The sequence below is a fragment of the Myodes glareolus genome, chromosome 2 (genome assembly GCF_982192425.1).
Source record: "Myodes glareolus chromosome 2, mMyoGla1.1, whole genome shotgun sequence".
Taxonomy (NCBI): Eukaryota; Metazoa; Chordata; class Mammalia; order Rodentia; family Cricetidae; genus Myodes; species Myodes glareolus.
In genome coordinates this window covers 12,227,085-12,250,225 of record NC_142027.1, presented here as the reverse complement: position 1 = coordinate 12,250,225, position 23,141 = coordinate 12,227,085, and the positions used below count along the sequence as shown (strand labels likewise).

Here is a 23,141-nt window from a genome sequence, read left to right as displayed (position 1 = left end):
CCGTACAGTCCGTGCAGTTTTCTGAATCAACTGCTTATCAACTACTTATCAAGTATCCTCAACTACTTATCAAGGCCAGACCTAGTAATAGTATAGAGTTATTGAGTTTTGCATATTAACAATATCACAAATCCCTTCAACAGTTTCATGAACTGGGTAATGTATGAGAAAGTTCCCACAGAGTTGAATTTCAGTCAAATCTTAGAAAATAGAAACATAGTTTCTATAGTTCTTGTATCAATTGGATTTGTGATAGGAGATTTGCATTCATAATGTGTCCTGGAATTTGTTGGAAATTAGCAAATTCATTTTGTTGTATTAGAGAAAATATTGTAGCTCCTTATAGGATATAAAACCTACCAAGTACACCTTTATTAATGGGAACGCAGACAACATACTGTTGGTGAGGTCTGCATTATATTTGGTACCAGATGTTATCCTGTGACTCCATCCAGAATTATATCTTGTTCTGTTTCATCCACTAGTCAGACAAAAGACATACTTTATTTAGAATCAAGGGTCCATTCTTGTAAAGATAATTATTTCTAGGTGAATCAAAAGGTAAGACAAATGGTTGCCTGACAACCTTTAAGCATGTGTCTTTGCTGTCTTGATGGCTTACCTATTCAACTGCATAAGATAAATGACTCCTTCTCAATCCAACCTTGTATTAGGTTTCTACAGCTAAAAGAAAATAATCAGAACATATCACTGAAGTGCTGACTAAGTTTTAAATTTTTATTACTTTTTAAAATTGTTTAAATTATGTTCCATATCACATTTAACATTCCTAATGTTTTAAATGTGATTTTGCTAGGTTATGGTGCTTGAATTATTGAAAACTAGGTTTGTTTGTAGATTAGAGTAAGGATTTCATACAGTATCTAGTTTTAGATCATTGTTAAACTAATGTTTCAGTAAAGGGTTGACTCTTGAAGATTAATATGCATTCTCCAACTAATCTTGTAGCTAAATAAATCAACATCATTGGAATACATAGCTATTTTATTAGCTTATTATATTATGATAAATATAAGCATACAAGAAATATTTGGTGAGAAAATTAAAACTTTTTGTGAAATGACACACTGAATATTAAATATTTTATCATAAAATAAATATACTGTTTAAGGTTTAATATTGAATATATAAACATTTATTCATAGCCTAGCAAAACTATTAGAAAAGCCACCTTCAAGAGTAAATATTTCCTCACCAGCATTTTATACCCATATTCACCTCTGAAGCCACCATACTATTTTAAATCTTGATATTGTTAGTTACACATGGGAAACAAAAGACTAAGAAAATAACTTATATGTATCAGGCAAACAAAATGCATTGGCATCACTATTTGCTTATTAGAGAATAGAAAGATAGGATTCACTTCAGCCTGACTTATTGTCTGAATAAGTACCTTGACTCTTTGTTTCTCTTTGCACGTTTAGGCCTGTACACTGACAAAACAGGACAAGGAACTGAAGCTGTTCCTTTAGGGCCTGAACTTAACCTTTGTAATCATGACGTGAACCCTTTGAGCAAGGATTTTGTTTATCTTAACTTATTTCTGTGCCTAATCCAGATGGATGATTCTATTTGCTTGAACGTACAAAGCATAAACCATGAGAGTACCCTGTTTTCATCTATGTATTGTTTTCTCCTAATGATAGGTCCAAGAAAGGTTAACCTACATTGGAGAATTTGAAAATCATATTGCATAGAGAAATCAGAGCTTCTTTATCCTTAAAAAAGTTGAATTTTTAGTATGAGTTTCCTAGAATTAAAAATAAGTATTAAGTAGTCATCTATAGCCTGTGATGAGTTCAACCATTATTATTATTATTTAATCTATAAAATTTTTAGAACTATTGTTTTACAATTATAGCCATTTAGCTATTACTGCATATGTAATAAAACATTTGAAGTGACAACAACAGATTATCTTTGAAAATATTTTCATGTATTTCATTGATATAGAATGTCAGCTACGATTTTAGTTTTCATGACAAGCGAAAATGAGTGCATGTGCTGCTCCCAGGACTGGTGGGAAAGACAAAATAGAGTTATAGAATTTGAACTGCAACGTGACCTTAGCTTGCCGGATGCAGTTCGTCTAAATCTCTTCCCAGATCCTCTTTGTTGCTGCTAATGAAAACTGATACTCTCCATTGACTATACACCATCATCACATGTCTATAATTGAAAATACACTGGATATTAGACTATATAAACTGGAATAAATATTGAGTCCGGCGAGAGTGGGCACAGTAATACACAGTATACACAAAATGTCCAAATAAGTCATTTATATTCCTGCCTCAGGTGAATCATCAAAAGTTTCATCTCAGTTTAAACCTGCTATAAAGGTAGTTCTCCTGCCCGATGTACTCACAGTTTCTAGGAAGAGTATAAAACACAGGAGCTGACGTGCAAAGCAAACCCTAGACATAGCTGGTAGAGGTCTTCCTAGGCACTGGCACCTTCCTTTGGTTATCTTTTTGTGGCACACGATATGGTGGGGCTGGATATCTGCGCCACTGTTTCTTTCTGTTGCAGCAGCAATATCCACAGAGCAGCCCCCCTCCGATGAAGAGGACAGCAGTGGTCGCCCAGCCAAGGAAGAGTGCACCTCCAAGCTCTCGTTTCTGACCTGCGTGGATAGTTGGGTCGTAGAAATCCCTGATGATGATATTGGCGGTCCAGGACACTGGAATGAGAACGAAGATACCAGTAAGAATGAAGAGGACTCCTGAGGTTCCCAGTAAGTATGCTTTGACCCTCTCACTGGAGCCGGTACACTGGATCTGTTTCATGCCGCAGATGCCGATAATGAGAGCAACCAAGGAAAGAGCTATAGCCACACACATGAGTGCACGTGCTGCTTCCAGTACTGGTGGAAGAGCCAAAATGGAGTTATAGAATTTGCACTGCAGTGTGACTCTAGCTTGCTGGATGCAGTTCATCCAAAGACCTTCCCAGATCCTCTCAAAGATAATGATGTTGCTGCCAATGAAAGCTGATACTCTCCATTGAGGCAAAAGTGTTGTGCCAACGGTGCCAACCATGCCGAAGAACCCAAGAACCAGTCCAGCAATCTGAAGGGGATAGAAAGCCATTGTTTCTTCTTTGCAGACTGGTCCAGCCTAGAAGGATAGAAGATGCTCAAGATGCTGAAGGTGAAGGACTGTTCTAGTCTAAAGGAGTGCCTGGTCTTCCCTACTCCTGCTTCCCATGATGTGTTAGTCCTAGTCAGCGGCAGTGACTGGGAGTTGGCTTAACCTGAAGTACTTGTTGTAATTCATGTGTGCTGTTCCCCCACACACACCTTCATTTCTGTTTGGTTTATTCACTAAGCATATATAATTCTTTCCCAGCCAATAAGAACATAGCCAGAGGTGTGTCGAGAAATGCTGCCCTCAACTTTAACATTTCTCATGTTATTATTGTCTTAGCAATGCTGTAATTAAGTACCAAAGCTTCCATTGTGTATTGCTAATTACAGAGCTAAAAAACATTCATGTAAAAAGCAGTCTTATATGAAAGTATAACTACACGTGGTTAAGTCAGAACTGGAAGATACCAAAACTCTGCCAATTTTTCAGAGAGAAAATATAAATCATTTCGGACTTTGGACACTAGCTTCTTCTTGTGCAAAGTCTCTTTTCCAAGTATCGATCAATAACTGTGACTGGAGAGAGAGAAAGGTTTCGTTATATAACATCAGGAATTCTAAGACTCGAGATTCTTCAGAAGCGCCCTCAGCCTGAAATTCAAATCTCACAGTTACTCTTTCGATCCTGAAAGGAGGGACCGAGAGGATTACTGCTATAATTGAACATACTAGCAATTATTCTATTAGCTGCTAAGTGGTGCCTCTCCCCCTGCTGAAACATGGTTAGCATGTAAGCTTTCATTAGATGTTTCTTCAATGACAGCTTGAAATACATCATATTTATAGAAGCTGAAAGTTGACATTTTTTTCTGGAAAAATATAAACTTGCCCTTTGATATGCAATATCAGTCAAAATTCTCATTGACAGCTTTTCAGAGCCAGACGCTATCTTTGCAGTTTACAAGCTTCATTTACTAGTCACAGAATGTGAGGTCCACGGGGTTTGGGGGTGGTGAGGCTAGCTGTGGGATATCTGCCAAGGGGAAGCTTTGGGCTCATTTCTTACATCTCTTCCCTACATTTAATATGATCCAAGAGAAGGATGGATAGATTTGTTTGTGAAACATGTTCATATAAATCTGATATTTAACACTCCCCCCCCCCGTCCATTTATTTTAAGTTGTTTTCAAGCAAAATTCAATTGAGATTATTTTAAAAGTTATTTGTGACTTTAGCATTCCGGACTATGTTTTCCCTTGTCGTTATGGCAGGGATCATGGACCTTTCTAATTCTTTATTGCATCCCAAAGAAATCATTTCAATCAAATGAGAACATGTCAGCCAGTCTTTCCCTGGGAGATATTGTAGTGTAGTAATGATCTTCTATTCCAGTCAAATACAGACCAAAGAACTAGTGAACGAGCCAGAACTATCAAACTTGTAGAAATTATGGGTGTTTAGGATGGGTGGTCTGTGAAAGCCAACCCTACAGTGTGTGAGTCATTGAGAAAGCAAAAAATCCAGGTAGTTGACAGCTTCCTGTTGGCAGTCAGGAAGAAGGGCTTTGGGACCCTTTGTTCTGGGTTCTGACACACAGGTTTAACCATTCCCACCCAGCCGGGATTAGCCAACAGAATTCTGATTTTGCAACCTCGAGCTGTTCTTCCTCATTCCACTTGCTTTTCCTCGTTCCAAAACATTTCAGCTTTTTCTTCACCTTGTTGTGGAAGTGTCCAGATTGCTGTTCTTTTCCAGCTGTTTTGTTTTTCCCCAGTGAGACTCTTTGGCCCGTCTTAGTAGTAACTACATGTGAGAGTGTGTTGACTTAGAACACAGGGTTGTGTCTTGCATATAATACTAATCTGAGAATCACAAATAGGGTAAGAGCATTTAGATTTTGTCTGTAAAAGTCAAGCCAAGCTGTCACATTGCCTTTTCTTCTGCTTTGTTCATGAGAAGAAATTTCTTTCCTCTCAGAATGGCTAAGACCCTCATTGTCTGCCACCTGCTCTGGGGATCTTGTTCTCTCATCCATTCTCTCTTTCCAAAGATCTGTCACTTTATTTTTTCCTTTTAAAAACATTTATATGGCTTTACCATAGAACTGTTATCCTTTTTTTTGCCTCCCTCCAAGTTGGCCCATGTCCCCTATCATGACTAAATTGATAGTTTCTTTTCCTTTGATTACTTTCTTTTCCTTGATTTTATTGAGTTATACATTTTTTTCTCTACTCCCATCCCCCTTTTTCCCCTGACCCATTCAACCCTCTCCCATGGTTCCCATGCTCCCAATTTACTCAGGAGATCTTGTCTTTTTCTACTTTCCATGTAGATTAGATCAACATATTTTAGGGTCCTCATTAGGGCCTCTTAGGTTCCTCATTGTTGTCTAGGTTCTCTGGGATTGTGAATTATAGGCTGGTTTTCTCTACTTTATGTCCAAAAGCCATTTATGAGTGAGTACACATGGTATTTGTTTTTCCGGGTCTGGGTTACCTCCCTCAATATAATGTTTCATAAATCATTTGCATGAAAATTTCAAGATGTCTTTTTTTTCCTGTGTGGTACTCCATTGTGTAAATATACCACATTTTCTTTATCCATTCTTCAGTGGAGGGATATTTTGGTTATTCCCAGGTTCTGGCTATGACAAACAATGCTGCTATGAACATAGTTGAACACATGACTTTGTGGTACAATTGAGCATCCTTTGGGTATATGCCCATAAGTGGTTTTGCTGGGTCTTGAGGCAGGTTGCTTCCTAATTTTCTGAGAAATTGCCATACTGATACCCAAAGGCTGTAACAATTTGCACTCTCACCAGCAATGCAGGAGTTTTTCTTTACCCCACATCCTCCCAGCAGAAGTTGTCATCAGTGTTTGTGATCTTGGCCATTCTTACAGGTGTAAGATGGAATCTCAGAGTTGTTTTGATTTGCGTTTCCCTGATGGCTAAAGATGCTGAACATTTCCTTAAGTGTCTTTCAGCCATTTTAGATTCCTCTGTTAAGAGTTCTCTGTTTAGGTCTGTACTCCCATTTTTTTTAATTGGATTATTTGTTCTTTTGATGACCATTTTCCTGAGTTCTTTGTTTATTTTGGAGATCAGACCTCTGTCTGATGTGGGATTAGTGAAGATCTTTTCCAATTCTGTAGGCTGCCATTTTATCTTGTTGACTGTGTTCTTTGCTTTATAGTTGCTTTTCAGTTTCAAGAGGTCCTATTTATTACTTGTTTCTCACAGTGTCTGAGCTACTGGGGTTACATTTAGGAAGTGTTCTCCTGTACCAATGTGTTCAAGTGTACTTCCACTTTATGGATTTATGTTGAGGTCTTTGATTCATTTGGACTTAAGTTTTGTGCATGGTGGTAGATATGGATCTATTTTTATTCTTCAACATGTTGATATACAGTTATGCTAGCACCATTTGTTAAATAGGTTTTCTTTTTTTCATTTCATATATTTTGCTTCTTTGTTCAAAAATCAGGTGTTTGTAGGTGTGTGGATTAATATCTGGGATTTTGAATTGGTTCCATTGTTCCTCCCATCTTTTTATGTCAATACCACAGTGTTTTCATTACTGTAGCTCTATAGTTGAGTTTGAAGTCAGGGATTGTGATGCTTCCAGAATTTCCTTTGTTGTATAGGATTGTTTTGCTTATCCTAAGTCTTTTGCTTTTTCCATATGAAGTTGAGTACTGTTCTTTCAAGGTCTCTGAAGAATTATGCTGGGATTTTGATGGGCATTGTATTTAATCTGTATATTGCTTTTGGTAAGATTGCCATTTTTACTGTTTGTTCTACCTACCCAAGAGCATGGGAAAGCTTTCCATTTTCTTCTGTCTTCTTCAATTTCTTTTTTCAAAGGTTTAAAGTTCTTGTCATACAGCTCCTCTATTTTTTTTTTTTTTGGTTAGAGTTACTCCGAGATATTTTATGCTATTTATGGCTATTGTGAAGAGTGATGTTTCTCTGATTTCTTTCTTGGCCCACTTATTCTTTGACAACTTTTATTACATACACATGTATATGTTTTTATAAATATATAAATATAACCTGCTGTGATCTTTTGTTGTTCATTTCTATTTGATTTCAAGCCTGAACACTTTGTATTGAAAAACCAGTAATGGGGATATGGGAATGAAGGGGGCTTATCTCTGTTTGAGGCTGATTCTACCTTTCTCAAAAATCATCAGTTTCCAGTAATTCCTTGTCAAATCCCCTCCTCCATGTTACTTGTCTACTTATATTGTCATTGTTCCAGCCTTGTTTTTGCATCCATTTCTAGGAGACACTGTTTCATGGTGTACTCTCTGGTATCCTGTCCCTTAAAACCTTTCTGACCCCTCTTTTATGAGATTCTCTGAGCTATAGATGTAGAGGCTGTGATGTTTATGTTCATTGGGGCTGGGCTTCTCATGGCCTATTGACCTATTTGTGGTTTTCTGTGGTGGTCTCTATTTATTATAAAAATGACCCTTCTTAGATGAAGGTTGATAGCTCTAATTATCTGTGGGCGTAAAGGTATGATTTAGAATTTAGTTGGGAATTAGGATGGTCTAGCAAAATGGTGGTGATAGATATTTTTCTAAGGTCCATGACGTCACCAGTCCTCAGAGTTGGCTAAGTTTGTAGTAGCAGACACAATTTCCCTCCTGTTAAATGTGCCTTAAGTCCTTCAGATAACTATTGGTTATTACTAACGAATATCGCTATTGTGCCTTTTTTTGTTTTTTTGTCACACATCATTGTTGTGGTTTATAAGTTTTGCACCTGAGTAGGGCCATTAACTGTTTCTTTCCTTTGGCAGGATATAAAGTGTTTTCTGGTGCCATGGAAGCTAAACCAAGGGAAGGAGGCTTTCATGGTAGATTCAGCTCCAATCAGTCAAGTCACCAAAGGATGCAGTGATTTCAATAATAGGGACTTCCCTTCAACCTTTGAGGAGCAACCAAGGGCTAAATTAATACCTGTTTTGTTTTCCACACATTGGAGACTGCCTAACATCACTGATTGCCCTGTGTTCCGGAAATGTGACAGACAATCCAAGCATCCTAGGCACTGTTGTCAATGAATTCTTCTATAGCTATGCTTCCTGTAAGGTAATCATTATCCATCATCTTTTTAGGAAAGAGTAAAGAACAAATATTTGGGGGCTAATTTTAGTCTTGCTATTTTAGCTATCCATTTGGAGTGGTCTTTTGTATCTCCTTATCTTCTGTTCTATGAAATAGCATAATCCCAATACCACTGACTTCATGGGGATACTTTAAAGACTATATTAATGTAATGTGTGTAAAGTATCTGGCCTCTAGCAAACACACAGAAATGTTTGTTTTTGATATTCACTTATTTATATTTATTTGCTCTTGTTACGTTATCAGGCTTACTAATTATTTATCTTTAGCTCATTCTGGACTCTACTTTTGAAAGGCAGGGATAACCATGTCTGCTTTCTTTCAGGGTTTTAGGTACACCTCAATACACCTGGCATTCATATAATCTTTGTTGGGATTATCATATGTGGCTAGAGTTTCTACTATTTTCAGACGGGATGTAATTTCTGAAGTCTTTTTATTATCATTTTTCCTTCTCACTGTTGACTACAAGGGAACATAGGGGAACTGCTGAGAGGGTTGCAGCAAACACTCTATTGTCAGTCTCCTCCAGATGTTGCCTGCAGACAAACATACACCCAAGTCACTCTTCATTCATGCAAGAAGCCCATATCCAGTGACTAATCTATCATGGAACGTAAAGGGCCAGCCTGTCAGCCCCAGCCAGAGACTTAGAGTGGGTATACCAGCTCCCGAGTTCCCTGTGGAGTCAGATGAAGTCCTGATGACATGCATACCACACTGGACGTCTCTTCTGTTCAAGTCTCTTCCTTCCTGTCTTTGCTCAGGCATTGATCTACAGGAAATACAGTATATTAATCACTGCTATGTAGCCAGCATCCAAAGCAACCCAATCTAGTTTACTAATTGTGATTCCTATTCCAACATTTCTCTGGCCTAGTTTAGTCCTTCAACATTTCATTCTGAATCATTTCAATATGGTTTACTTAAGTATTTTTGCCCATGGTCTAACATTTTTATTTATATTTCATCCAAAAAACCCACAAACTCCATGCTAAACTGAAACTGGAATATGTTTCTATCTTACTTCAAAATTTCCACTGACAGCTCCACGGGATAAATTCAAATTCATTGACATGACAATAATCTTTGAATTTGGTACCTGCACAAATCTAAAACCCAGTTTATAATCATACATTACCCAACCACATGTTCTTACAGATTTTTCATTTTGGTGGGCACATTATTATTAAACAAGTAACTGTGCTAATGAATATCACTGATGCATATGTATAAAGTACATTATATTACATGTTATTATATTTCGTAATATATGTGTTTTATTATATTCTACTGGATATTATTCCTTATGTAAAAATAATGAATCAATAGAATGGGTCTCACCTTTCAATAGATAGAAATAATTTGGATAGGAGATAGCCAGATAATTAGACAAACAGAGATAAAGGCAGGAGAACAAGTATGGGGGAAGTATTGAAGCCAATAGCAGATGGACAGAAGGCAAAAAGAAAGACCTTCACTAAGGGGCAAGTGAGAATCGAAGCTGGAAATGTAGGCAGGAAAGAGGCATGGAAGGCCATTTGACCACTCTAATAACCTAAGGTTAGTGAAAACTCAGTTAATGATTTTAAGTAAGCAAGTGACAAGCTTAAGCCCACATTAAAATAACAAAATAAAATCACCAGTCGCCAAAACAATATAGATATTTTGACAGATGGAGACACATCAAAATGAGCATGAAGAAACCATGTAGGCTACTTGAATAATCCAGATGAGAGAAAATGAAATCTGTGTTAAGTAATAGCCCGTGAAGGAGGATGGATCTATCTTATGTGTAGGAGATTTAACTGCTTAAGACAAAAGATTTAAACTGGAGAAAGGTGTCAAAGATGACTCTATATCACCCGCATGGGCCTATTCACCTTCAAGGGTGCACCTATTTAGGGGTGAGCCACAGAAGTACAAATACCATTTTAGTAAAAAAAAATCAAGAGTTCAATTTTCATATTTAAAATCTGAGTTGTCTGTCAGCCATCCTGGTATGGGATGCAGGGAATTAGCAGTTTTAGATCTCACAGGGGCAGCCAAGACTACATTATTAAGTCTTTTGTGCCTGCATATACATTTTTGTTTGAAATCTTTGGTGAACAACATGGAGATGTTAATTGGGGTTGCACACAATGTGTACCTTTGTTCCTGTCAGATGGTCATTTTCACGGTCGTTAACATTTCCATCCATAAACACGGGGGATCCTTCCATCCTCTAGTGACTTCCTCTACTTCTTTCCTAGCTTTACTTCTCATTGTAAAGGTCTTCCACCTTCATGATTAAGTTTACTGAAAAGGACCCAGCTCTCCCATGCCTGGGCATACACTCAAAAAACTCCATATTTTACTATTGAATCACTTGCTTACCCATGTTCATTAATACTCTGTATAATACCTAGGAAATTGAATTGGCCTAGATTTCCATTAACTATTGTATGGATAATAAAACTATGCCCATACACAATGAACGTGTATTCATGTGTAAAAAAAATGAAATTATAAAATTTGCAGTCAAATGGAAACTGCTAAAGAATATATGATGAGTGAAGTAGCCCAAGCTCAGGAAGACAAATGCTGGATGCCTTCTCCTATATGTGAATCTTAGATTTGAATTTTTAGATTTGTGTGTTCAACTTGAAATTTGTGAAGCAGCCAAGGAAGTAGAAATTGTTGGAGTGCAGCATGTCATAAGGAAATGGGGAATAGCCGAACATAGATGACATGAATGTAGAGATGTGGAATATAGGGAGTAGAAAGATTGAAGAAGGGATGGTGTCTGGGAACTGAGGAGGTAAGGGGACACAGAAGGAGGGTGGACTCAATCAATAATCTTTGAAAATGGAAATCTACTACTTTGTAAAGTTATTAAAATATATAAATTTAAAATGAGTTAGAGGGGAGATATCCTGCATGGCTTAGATAGTGCTGCTACTAAAATCCATTGGTTATGAAACAAAAACCGCAGTGGCAGCTGTAGGACACTTCCTTAGGAGTTGTCAGTCAGGAAGGCCCCAGTTTGCAAACATCATTGCCTCTAAGGCTTTTAGCTGCTAAACAAAACAAAAATCAAATGAGCAAACAAGTGTGCTTTTCGTAATGAGTCTCATAAGCTCCTTCCTGCTAGCAGCAGAAAGAAAGCCCTTGCACTGCGGAAGAGAGTTTGCAACATCCACACTGTGAATTCCCAGGCACAGTGTGTCTGGGTGTTCCTTGCTTATAGGAGCCGACCTTTCTAGGTACCTGTGCTCAGGTCTTCAGATTTTACTTGGTGCCTCTTATCAGTGACTTCACATTAGAATTCATTTTGAAAAATCACTCATATTAATTTCTTTCCCCTCCCACTCTATTAAACCAAAATCTGGGTGTATACTATATCCCCAAAAATATTTTTAAAAATTAAAATATCATATAATTTCTCTCCTTTCTTCTCATTCCCATGCCCTCCTGTGTCTACTTTAGTTTTGTTGTTATAAATACTTTGGTAGCTCAGCTGCATCTCTGTAATAAGAACACATAGAAAACACCAGAGTCCTTCTTTTGCGTTGTATTTAAAATCATGCATACAGATTTACTGTACATATAACTTTACATAGCAGATAAATTAAAGCAAAGTAGTTTATGGTGGAATCAGGCAATATCTTATTGTAAAAATCTTAGTTGATTTTAGTGTGCAGCTGAGGTTGAGAGCCACTGACTGCTATGAATAGCTGGATTGTATATTCTTAAGGCAATTTTTCATTAACAAATATTATTCTCCCAATAATAGTGCTTTCAAGTCTTGAGAGTGAACATGTGGTTATAGTCCATGACAAACACCTGATGTCTAAATATTTTACATTTCTGCTTAAACTATGTCTTACATGGGTAGGTGGTAAAGCTTTGAAATAAAGATGATAGCGTTATTGCTCTTATCTCACTGTAATTAGGCAGCGATATTTCTGCAAAGCAGAAGGAGGGCACAGCACTTGTCAATTATAATTAAAAAGGCTCTGCTGAGGCTTCAGCATGGAACTTCTCAACTGGGAATTATGTTCAGGCATCTTTGAAAAGCAAGTGTTTAATAAATATTTACAGTGCAATATTGCTTCAATTATGTTCAGAAATAAAACATGATATAAACATTTACATTTATGGTTCTTCCAAAATTATAAAATGAATATTATTAAGAAGTGAAGCACATACAAAACTGTGCAATGGTTAAGATCTAAGGCATCAGCTGAGGTTGTTAGTCTTCAAATATTGAATACAAAACTCTGGGTGTGCTTTTTACTGAAAGAAATATGTACTTTGTAATTCATCCTTCTTATTTATTGTATTTCAGGCATTGAGAACAAGTATCATAGAGAGCAGTGATTGGTCACTCTCACCTTTACTCTCATTAGCAGAGAGATTCTTCTCAAGCCGACCATGTTCTGAGGACCTGAAATTCTCTGTTTAACTCTGCACCCTGTGTTTTAGTTCGATTATTTTGTATTTTGATGTCTAGTTTCTTGAGTTCTTTATATATTTTGCAGATCAGCTCTTTTTCAGATGTGGGGTTGGTGAAGCTCTTTTCCCAAACTGTAGGCTGCTGTTTTGCATATTGACAGTGTCCTTTGCCTTACAGAAGCTTTTCAGTTTAAAGAGGTCAAATTTATTAATTGTTCTCAGTGTACACACTACTGGTTTTGTATTCAGATAATAGTCTCCTGTGTCAAGGCATTCAAGGATACTTCCCACTTTCTCTACTATCAACTTCAGTGTAACTGAAGTTTATAGTTTATGTTGAAGTCTTTGATCCACTTAAACTTGAGTTTTGTGCATGGGGATAGATATGGATCTTTTTGTATTCTTCTATATGTTGACATCCAGTTATGACAGCACCATTTGTTGAAGATACTTTCTTTTATCCATTGTATATTATTGGCACTTTTGTCAAAATTCAGGTGTTTATAGGTATGTGGATTTATGTCAGGCTCTGATGTGGGGATCCTCTCAATATGATGTGAAAATGTTTTATTGCCATTGCTTAATAAAGAAACTGCTTTTGGCCAATGGCTTAACAGAGTAAAGACGGGGGAAAAAATCTGAACAGAGATATAAAGAGAGAGCACGTGGAGGCAGGGAGATGCCATGTGCTGCCAAAGGAGAAAAGTGTCAGACTGGGAACTTACCAGTAAGCCACAGAAGCCTGAGTAAATAGGCCAAGTGGTGTTGTAATTAACATAGTTTGTGTGTGATTATTCGGGTCTGAGCAGTTAGAAAATGAACGAGGAGCATCTGCCTACTAGGGTCTTTTTTCCATTGTATATATTTTTTGCTTCTTTGTCAAAATCCGATATTCATAGGTGTGTGGATTTATGACAGAACCTTGAAACAACTTTGATGCCCCTCAATCAAAGATTGAATAAAGAAAATATGGTACATTTCCACAGTGGAGTATTACTCTGTGGTATATATAAAAAAACAAAACACAAAACAAAACCAAAACAAAAAAAAATGACATTTTGAAATTTGCGCACAAATGGTCCTAGGATAAAACCATCCTGAGTGAGGTAACCCAGATGCAGAAAGACAAACACAGTATGGACTCACACTCATAAGTAGATACAAGATATAAAACAAAGAATAATTAGGCTACAGTCCCCAACTACAGAGAAACTAGGTTAAAAAAAGGACCCTAAGAGTGACACACATGGAGGGCCCCAGAAAGGAAAAATAGTTAAAATATCCAGAGGAAACTGGGAGGAAGTAGAAGAGAGGGAATGGGATGGGAACATGAGGGGTTGAGATGACCGAGTTGGGGAAAAAATGGAAAAAGAGAACAATGAGAGATATCTTGATAGAGGGAGCAATTATGGGGTTAGGGATAAACCTGGAACTAGGGAAACTCCCAGAATTACAAAAGTATGACCCAGCTAAGACTCCTAGCAATAGTGAAGAGGATGCCTAAACTGGCCTTCCCCTGTAATCAGATTGGTGACTACCCTAATTGTCATCACAGAACCTTCTAACCTGATGGAAGTTAATGCAGTGATTCACAGCCAAACACTAGACTGAGCTACTGGAATTCACTTAAAGAGAGGGAGGAAGTATCATTCGAGCAAGGTGGGTCAAAATCATGATGGGGAAAACCACAGAGACAGCTGACCTGAGCTAGTAGGAACTCATGAACTCTGGGCTGACAGCTGGGGATTCTGCATAGGCTTGAACTAGGCCCTCTGAATGTTGTTGACAGTTATTCGATTTGATCTTATGTGTGTGGGGGGGGTGGGGGGGTGTTGGCTGGCAGTGGAACCAGTACTTATCCCAGGTACATAAACTGGCTTTTTGGAGCCCATTCCCTGTGGTGGGATAGCTTGTTCAGCATTGATACAGGAGGAAAGAGCTTGGTTCTGCCTCAGCTTGATATTCCAGACTTTGTTGACTCCCAATGGAGTCCTTCCTCGTGCCCATTGAGGAGTGGATGGGGGTGAGATGATGGGAAGTGAGGGGGCAGGAGAAGGGTGGGAAGGGAACTGGGGTTAGTATATAAAATGAAAAAACAAACAAAGAAACAAACAAACAATAAATTAAATGTCAACCAACCAACCAAATAAATAATTCAATCAGTAAGCACATTAATCCTTTTTTTTTATGTTATATCAAGAAGCCTACCTGAAGGAAGTCAAAGGCGTAGCAGGTAGGTTAAATGTTCAAATTTTTCATTTTAGGCAATGCCCCTTTTCTGTGATATCTTTCATCAGTCCTAAACCAGGATATTAAATCATGTACAATTAGGCAAGAGTTGTTGTCACCCAGAAAATTCAAAATATCAGAAAGGCTCATTAAGAAGATTATCTTTACCAAATACTTTGACTCCTAGGTTTGCTCCTAAAAATGGCTTAAAAGCCTGTTTCCTGATACAACTCATTTGGTTTAGGCATGATGATTTATGCCTATAATTCCACACTTAGGAGGTAGAGGGAGGGGAATCAGGATTTCCAGGTCCTCCTGAGCTACACAGCAAGTCCAAAGTCAGCCTACTACAGTGCCTCAAGCAAAATAATACTAGGATGGCAAACTTTGAGACTAATTGGATGGTAAGTCTTACTATGTTTCAACTAAACTATAGCTTTTAGGATATTTTGGGTTTTAGATAAATTAAGTCAATGGTGCAGGATGTTTTAATATACTCCTCACCCAGGTTCCCCTATTATTGCTATTGTAATGGGGCATCTGTTACGGTAAGTCAATACTGATGTATTCCTGAGATTTGAGGAATCTTCCTACTACATTGGTATTTAGTGAGTATGTTTTTCCTCTTTCATGGTCCCATCTAACTTTGCCTCTACCCTGTCTTCTTGGTGTTTTATTGCCTTTGGCAATTTCTCATATTTCCCTTCATGAGAATGACCAGACCAGATGAGGAGAACTTCTGATTATTTGTGGATATGTTTACATTTCTACCCCCATGACATTTTCCCATGATTAGACCAAGGATTGATAATCACAGAATTGAGGATAAAAGATGAGCAAGACAAAGTATCATTTTCATCATTCCATACGCAGAAAATAAACTATTAGCATTTATAACCGCTGAAGGTGTTTGTCCAGCTGCAGGGATATTTGTAAGATTTCTCTGCTGGAGAACCATTTCTTTTGGTTTTATTTATTGTACTGTGTAAAAGAAAATCACACACAGAACACATTTCAAGAGACTAGCTCTTATATAAATTATTTAAAGTTATAATGCATAAGATTCTTGTCTTCTACTTATTAATTTAATGGATTATTTATCTAAGAGCAGAGTCACTGGATTTATTTTATTATTTGAGCTATATTCTAAAACTTTTTTCATGTTAAAATTGTTCAAGTTGTCTCCAATACCCCTTTAACATAGCACTTTCTTACTTTCTGGGATGATGAAATGTTCTATCTTCATCTTGTATACAATTTGTCTCAGTCCTAAAATTGGCAGTATCTTCAAGTACCCCTGGATACTTTAGTTAGATAATGAAATTAGAAAGCAAGATCTGGGTTCAAGTGTTGTTTCTTGTTACTGTGGTCTTAATTTTTTAACCTTCTCAGTTCATGAAGTAAAGAAATATATCTATGTCTACTAAAGTGTACATACACACATATATATAAACACATTGCCTTCAAACTCTTGCAATTATCTTTTGATTGTACAAGCTAAGTGATTATAGATACCATTTATTTCATTTTTATTGTCTTGCTGGTAAGAGCTTAAAATGCATATATTAGTACAAAATGATTATTGACTAAAGAATACATGTCTAACAACATTATTTTCTGGAGACGTAGTCCCACTTAATTAAAATTTTATGAGAACAGTTTCACATCTGAACATCAATCTATGACTTGAATTATCTAAGGGTTAAAAGAAAAATATATAAGAAGCCTGATACAATGCTTCATATAGATATTCTACAAGAAAATATCTTTAATGAATTTCTGTCAATTTGTTTCTAAATCTAAACAACATGACTACAAGCTTGAATATTATAGATGACTCTCTATTAACCTATACTTCTTAATTATGTATTACATTTTTAAATGAACTGCACAATCACAATATCTTAGTCAAGAGCAGAAATAGGCATATAACAAAATTGACCTTAAATTTATATCAATAAACCAAGATACATACCAATGCAAACCTCCATAGCATATCCTCCTTTAAATGTGGACAAACATTTATAAACAATATTTGAGAATCTGGGCATAGTTCTCTAGACTACTTCCTACTGATTGGGAGCATTGTTAATCAGGTCTTTCATGGTGTATCCTATGTGCTTGGTTCATCTCAGTCAGCAGTTGGACAAAGTAAGTTTTCACAACAACCTTTCAGGGACTCTTGGTGCATTCAACCACATTAGCTCGGAATGAATCCAGAGGTTCTCATCTTCTGGAAACAATAGAAGAACCTCTTTTCCAAAGCAACATATCCTTAGATCCATATTTTGAAGACAAAATACCTTTAAAGTTTAAATGTTGGTTACTTAGCTCCTTCACGGGCAAAAAAAATAATAGAAACACAATACTATACATAATTGAGATTCTCTGTGAATTTTCCATTTTTACATGACTTTTTTATTATTCTTTTAATCTATGACTGTTTGTTAAAAACTTTCTTTCATTTCATTTTTTTTAAACCATTTACATTCTTTTATAACGCTCTATACTCTTTTTCTTCTCTGTCCCAAACCTACATACATTTTTTAAAAGCACAGTGTCTCCTTTAGAAGTCTTTATATCTGAATCTGTTTCATTGTGTATCCAGGAGTGCTACTTACAATGCTAAGTGCTTCTTAAAAACTTAAGCTGTGAAATACAGCACTACCTGCTTGCCCCACCCAGCCCAGCATGGCAGAGCTGCTTGCCATAAAGAGTCATGCACAATGACCCATCTCTAGGCACACAGCTGGTCCATGTTGCCACCAAGCAGGCTGTAGCGCATTGCTCACAAATCCCATTTAAATGCTCAGTCTCCTGAAAGAGCCTGAGGTCATGCTGGCAGCATGGCCCAGAAAGCCAGCATTTTAATATGGCCTAGGTTTTTTTTTTCTTTTGTTACTGCTGAATCAGGAACACCTCTCTTAAGAGAGTCACAGTAAGCAAAACCCATTTGGGAAAAAATGTGGCTAAACTTTGCTTTTTAGTGTCTAGAATTCCTTTTCCAGTCCTCTCAGGTTTTTAAGTGGATTTAGTGGCCATGTTGGCAGGCCAATTTGTTGTGGGGAGACTGCTTATTTGTCCCAGCTGCCCAGAAATGAAATAATCACACAGAAACTGTATTAATTAAATCACTACTTAGTTCATTAGCTCTAGCTTCTTATTGGCTAACTCTTACGTCTTAATTTTCCCATGCCCATTAGTATGTGCATCACCACAAGGTCATGGCCTACCAGCAAAGTTTCAGAGCACCTGTCTCCGGTGGCAGCTCCATGGCTTCTCTTTTACTCTGCCTCCTTTCTCCAAGAATTCAGTTTAGTTTTCCCAGCCTAACTGTTCTCCCTGTGCAGGCCCAGGACAGTTTCTTTATTAATCAATGGTATTCACAGCATACAGAGGGGGATCCCACATCAGACAGAGGGGCCAACATAGCCACTTATGCTTTCACAGGAAGAGAGAGGCATGGCCAGCAGTCTTTTTACCAGTACCATGTTGGCATGAAGTGAACGACTGGCAAGATTAAATCAAATGAGAGGATAAAGCAGGGCGAGATGTATGTTCTCAGTCAGAGCAAGCTAGAATCAAAAGATATAAGAACGATTTGATTTCAGATGAGGAAAGGCTCATGATTAGTAATCAGCAGTTATTAATTCAAGCAAATCATCAATTTCCGTTTGGCATCAGAGTTTAGAGAGCATGAACTATCTAGAAGGAGTTATTCCTCCCTGTGTTGCAGGCACCAGATGAAGGGATCAGAGAGCAGTATTATCCAATGTCATTTTAAAATAGCCTGCAGTCCCCCACGAGGTCATAGGAGTGGGTGGGATCAATCAAGGTGTGACTGGTCCACAGTTCCTCTGGGAGGAAATCGAGAGGTAAAGTGGGGTGTGCTGTCCTTGTGGTCTGTGATGTCTGCAAGCTAATTAAATCCTAAGGAAATTAACTGAGTGCTCATAGTTAGCAGAAGTAAGGGTGGTGAAGAAGACCATAGAGGTTACAAACAGATTATAATTTTAAAAACTCATATCTACTTCCCTACTTATATCTCTTGTTATTTTTGTATATGGTTTAAGTTATTGAGCAATTCATTTTGTTCTTAAGCATTTAACAATTTTACTGCCATTTTTAATTGGGCCTTGTATTTACTGTAAATTTAAAATATAGAGTTAAATATTAGTAATTTCAATTTGCCAATAGCTATGAGTTTGAGTTATATGCTCAGCTCCAATATTGTTTAGATTTTTTAAATGAGGTGGCTATGACAGTTGTTTGGTATCTGAACTAAGCTCACAGTTCAAATTCTGTTCTCTTCACTAGACTGTATAGTTATAGAACTCGGGATTCAGGAAATTTCAAGATGTCTTTATTTCCTGTACATAATATCCTACAGTATGAAACAATGGTCTTTGTATGGGAGGACATGTTCTTTACAGAGCTTTCAGCAGTCTCTGCAGACATTTTTCATCTTACAATGGTGAAGTTCTACTTGAAGCATTTTCTGTCACTTATAGATCTGTAGAACTCCCTACACAACACAACACAGTACCCATGGCTCTGAACTTAGAACTTAAATATGCTGCATGAGGGCACATTCTAATGATAATTTTGCAGGCAAACTTTGCATTCTCTGCTTTCAGAAAGTATTCAAGAAGTCCCACATGACTGGTATTTGCATCAGAAGAGAATACTGAGCATGCCTCCTTAAGATGTAGTGCCATAAAGCTAAGATGTAGACTATGACTCACCCTCAGCATGGTCTCAGATATAATACCGTGTGCTACTTCAAGTTTGTTTCATCTAATGAAATTTAGGTGAAGCCCTCCTTCAATCTCAAACGAACTGTAATTCTAGAACAAATAAAAATGAATAATAATGTGCAATAATCATTAATTTAATCTGATAATGATGGAAATTTTTCTATTTCCTGGACCAGTTTATTATCTAATTAATTTGAAAGATATTGTTTCACTGTGAAATATAAATAAAGACTATAAACTATTTCATTTGTGTACTGTGATTTCTCCCACTCCTACCCCCACCCCAGATACCAAATCTGAGACTCAAATCCAGGGAGGTATGCTTGCTAAGCAAGTATTCTACCACTGAGCTAAATCTCCAACCTCAACAAGTTTTGCCAAGGCCAGCTTTGAACTTGTGATCTTTTTGCCTCAACCTCTTTAAGCAAATTTTATCAGCATGTGTAAACACATTCAGCATCTCCTGTCTCCTAAGCTTCTTAATCATACCCTAAAAGCTAATCATGAGGCCAGTTGAAGCTGTCCATTTACACAGAAAGCTATGTATATTTTGTACTGAACTTAAGGAAAAAAGAGACTGACATGCCTTTTGCTAGTTTAAAAGAATGCACACAGGAGATGATTCATTGAGACCCCAATGAGTGGTTGTCATCACAGGGCAGATAAATGCTAATAAGGGGAGAGATAATTATATTGTGGCCTAAGGAACAAAGCCTTCATGTTAATCATCTGAGCTTGCAACATTTCGAAGAGAAAGTGAAGCTGCTGGTGTTCCCAGCATTCACAGTGGTGGGAAGAGTTAGAAGGGAGGTCAGGACTGTGTCTTCCCAAAGGCATCTTGAACTTAAGAACTGAAAAGGTGGTGGAGAGTGTTCATCACAGCAAGTCCGTGAGATAGGCACCAACCTCACCCTGCTTTTACAGACTGAAAAAATGGAGAGCAACTATAGATAAATTTCCGTGTGGCATAGAAGGCACTGGGGAAGAAATCTAAACAGGAAACGACAAAGCAGATTCCAAATCTCCAGGCTGTTTACACAGTTTAAAAATGAGAGAGTAATAGCAGCAAACACCACTGTACTTGTAAGAATGAGAGGCTCAAGGTAGCCCTTTATAAATGAGTAAAAGTAACTGCAATCGCCTTGAATTATGGAAACAACATCTTGGGAATATTTGGAAAGTGTGTTTGTGTGTCTATGGTGTGTGTGCTCACAGAATGAAATTTGGTTTCCACAACTATTAAAAAATGTATTAGACGATGTCCCTGACATTTAAGAAATAGACACCTGCTAGTTTCTGTACTAAGAGGACAGTTGCATGCACAGTTTTGTCTTCAGTCTTTTAGGATTTTCTGATAAATTTTTGGATGACTAATGAAAAATCTGTTCATGATCATGAATATAGAAATATACTCCATGTTTTACTCAATCCCAAGTGTTTGGTAATGTAGAATGAAGCATTCCAGCCTAAAGTAAACATGAACTGTAATCTCTAAGATATTTGTAACAAATGGAATGAAGCCTTCTTTGAATATGAAATCTGGAAGATAGATTGCTGATCAACCAAACTTTGAGTCAAAACCATAGAAAAAATAAGCTTGAAGATATGTGAGAAATACAAATGAAAACCAAAAGAATCTAGACTTCTAAAAAAATAAAGTAAAAACATTGAGAATAGGAAAAAGAATGAAAATCCATACAGTCAAATAGAATTTAACCAAAATAGAAATCAGTAAGATTAAGAGATACAAAGTAAAACAAATCCAAGGAAAATGAAATAAGAATTATAAACAGAAAATCTGATAGAGAAGAATAAAGTTTATAAAGGATGTACATGAAAGTCTTTTTGGGTACTATTGAAAGGAAAAACAGAGAAAATTCTGAGGGTATGAGGGAAGAATAAAGCCCCATCAAATCTAGCTTGGATTATACTAAACTGGTAACGATAAATGTTACTGGAAAGTAAATACAAGACAAGGATGAGAAATTTCAAGACACTTGGATTCTTAAAACAGAATCCCCCAATTCTCAGGATTTCAAAGTATATTAAACTGTATGTAGATCAGTGCATGAGTATATATTTATGAATGTGTGTTCCTATGTATGCAAGTGTGTCTGTGTGTGTGTGTGTGTGTGTGTGTGTGTGTGTGTGTGTGTGTACATTGTACTCTTAGGACTGTGGATATCAGGGATGAATTTCTGGTGTTTTCTTTAATTGCTCTCCAATTTCTTTGGAGATAAGGTCATTGACTAAACCTAGAGCTCACCGATTCTACATTATCTGGATTTAAGGGAGTGTTTGGCCTCAGAATTTAAGTTCCCATGTTTGTGTGGCAAGCACTTTACCCACAGTGTCATCTCCCAAGTCCTGATGTATATTAAATTATAAGCAAATAAAATGATATCCTTTGCTAGACACATTATTATAAGCTGCAGAATACCAATGACAATAAATACTTAATATGGTTAGAGGAAGAAAGGGATATCTTCCTCAGAAAGGGGTTGACCAATGGAATCACAGCTATCTTTTTTTTTTAAACTTGAAACTTGGCATGGTGTTTCTAAAAATTAGAAGAGAGTTGGTATTTCCTTTTCACCTCTAAAAATGATGCAATGTTGTTAAGTTTGGAAGTGGAAAATAAACAGGTCATTACTCTAGAGAAAGAGAAACAGAAAATTAGCTAGCACAGTAGCTGTTCATGGAGATGCCTTGAAACCACAAAGGGCATCTTCACAGTCAGCATCTCCCTGGATGTGACAGTAAATGTCTCAAAGGCTCCTGTCTTTAAGGCCTGCTCTTCACTTACTAGTGGTATTGAGCAGTGGTGGGATTCTGGAGTGCTAACCTCCTCACTGGACAAATCCCATTATAAAATAATAGCTGACTGGACTATTAGGAGGTCAGGCTAATTGGAGAAACTAGACCATTGCAAGTCATTGAAGCATATATCTTACGTTACCTCTCCCTTCCTCACTCTTTTACTCTCTTTTCTGCCCCCTCCTACCTCTGTTTCTCTCCAGCTCTTGCTAACTCCCTTGAGATAGCCATCCTCACTCTGCATGCCTTCCTACAGTGCAATATCTCCTCACCCCAGGTCACAAAGCTTTGGAGTCAACTCACATCACCAACCTCTGAAATTTTGATCTTAAATACTCCTCTCTTCTTTTGTGATACTCACTGAGGTACTTTGACATGGCATCAAAAATTGACTGAAACTGTCTCTCCTGTACTTTCGGTTGCTTTTTACAATGGGGGAACTCTGAGTGTTCTGGAGCTTAGCAAAGGAGTGCACAGTACCGTGACATGCGACATCATGTACTGAAGAAATCAGTGAATTCCAGGAAAGCCACTGTTAGGAAAGGTCAAGATGTGCACACCTAGAAACATCTCAGGATCAAGTGCGGCTCAGTTTTATTGGAATATAAGATGCAACCCAAGGGGGATTCGGATGGAGAAGGTGGCTTTTC

The 23,141-nt window shown here is 37.3% G+C and overlaps 1 protein-coding gene across 1 annotated transcript; it reads right to left on the bottom strand.

Annotated features, from left to right (window-relative positions):
• Positions 1-2,441: 2,441 nt before the first annotated feature.
• Positions 2,442-3,249, bottom strand: Cldn17 (claudin 17). Its single transcript, XM_048422987.3, has one exon. The coding sequence runs from the start codon at positions 3,114-3,116 to the stop codon at positions 2,442-2,444; it is 675 nt and encodes a 224-aa protein (XP_048278944.2). The 5' UTR covers positions 3,117-3,249.
• Between the last annotated feature and the right edge of the window lie 19,892 nt (positions 3,250-23,141).

Excerpts from the sequence above, each read along its gene's own strand:
- Cldn17 (XM_048422987.3), bottom strand. The coding sequence starts at position 3,116 with ATGGCTTTCTATCCCCTTCAGATTGCTGGACTGGTTCTTGGGTTCTTC.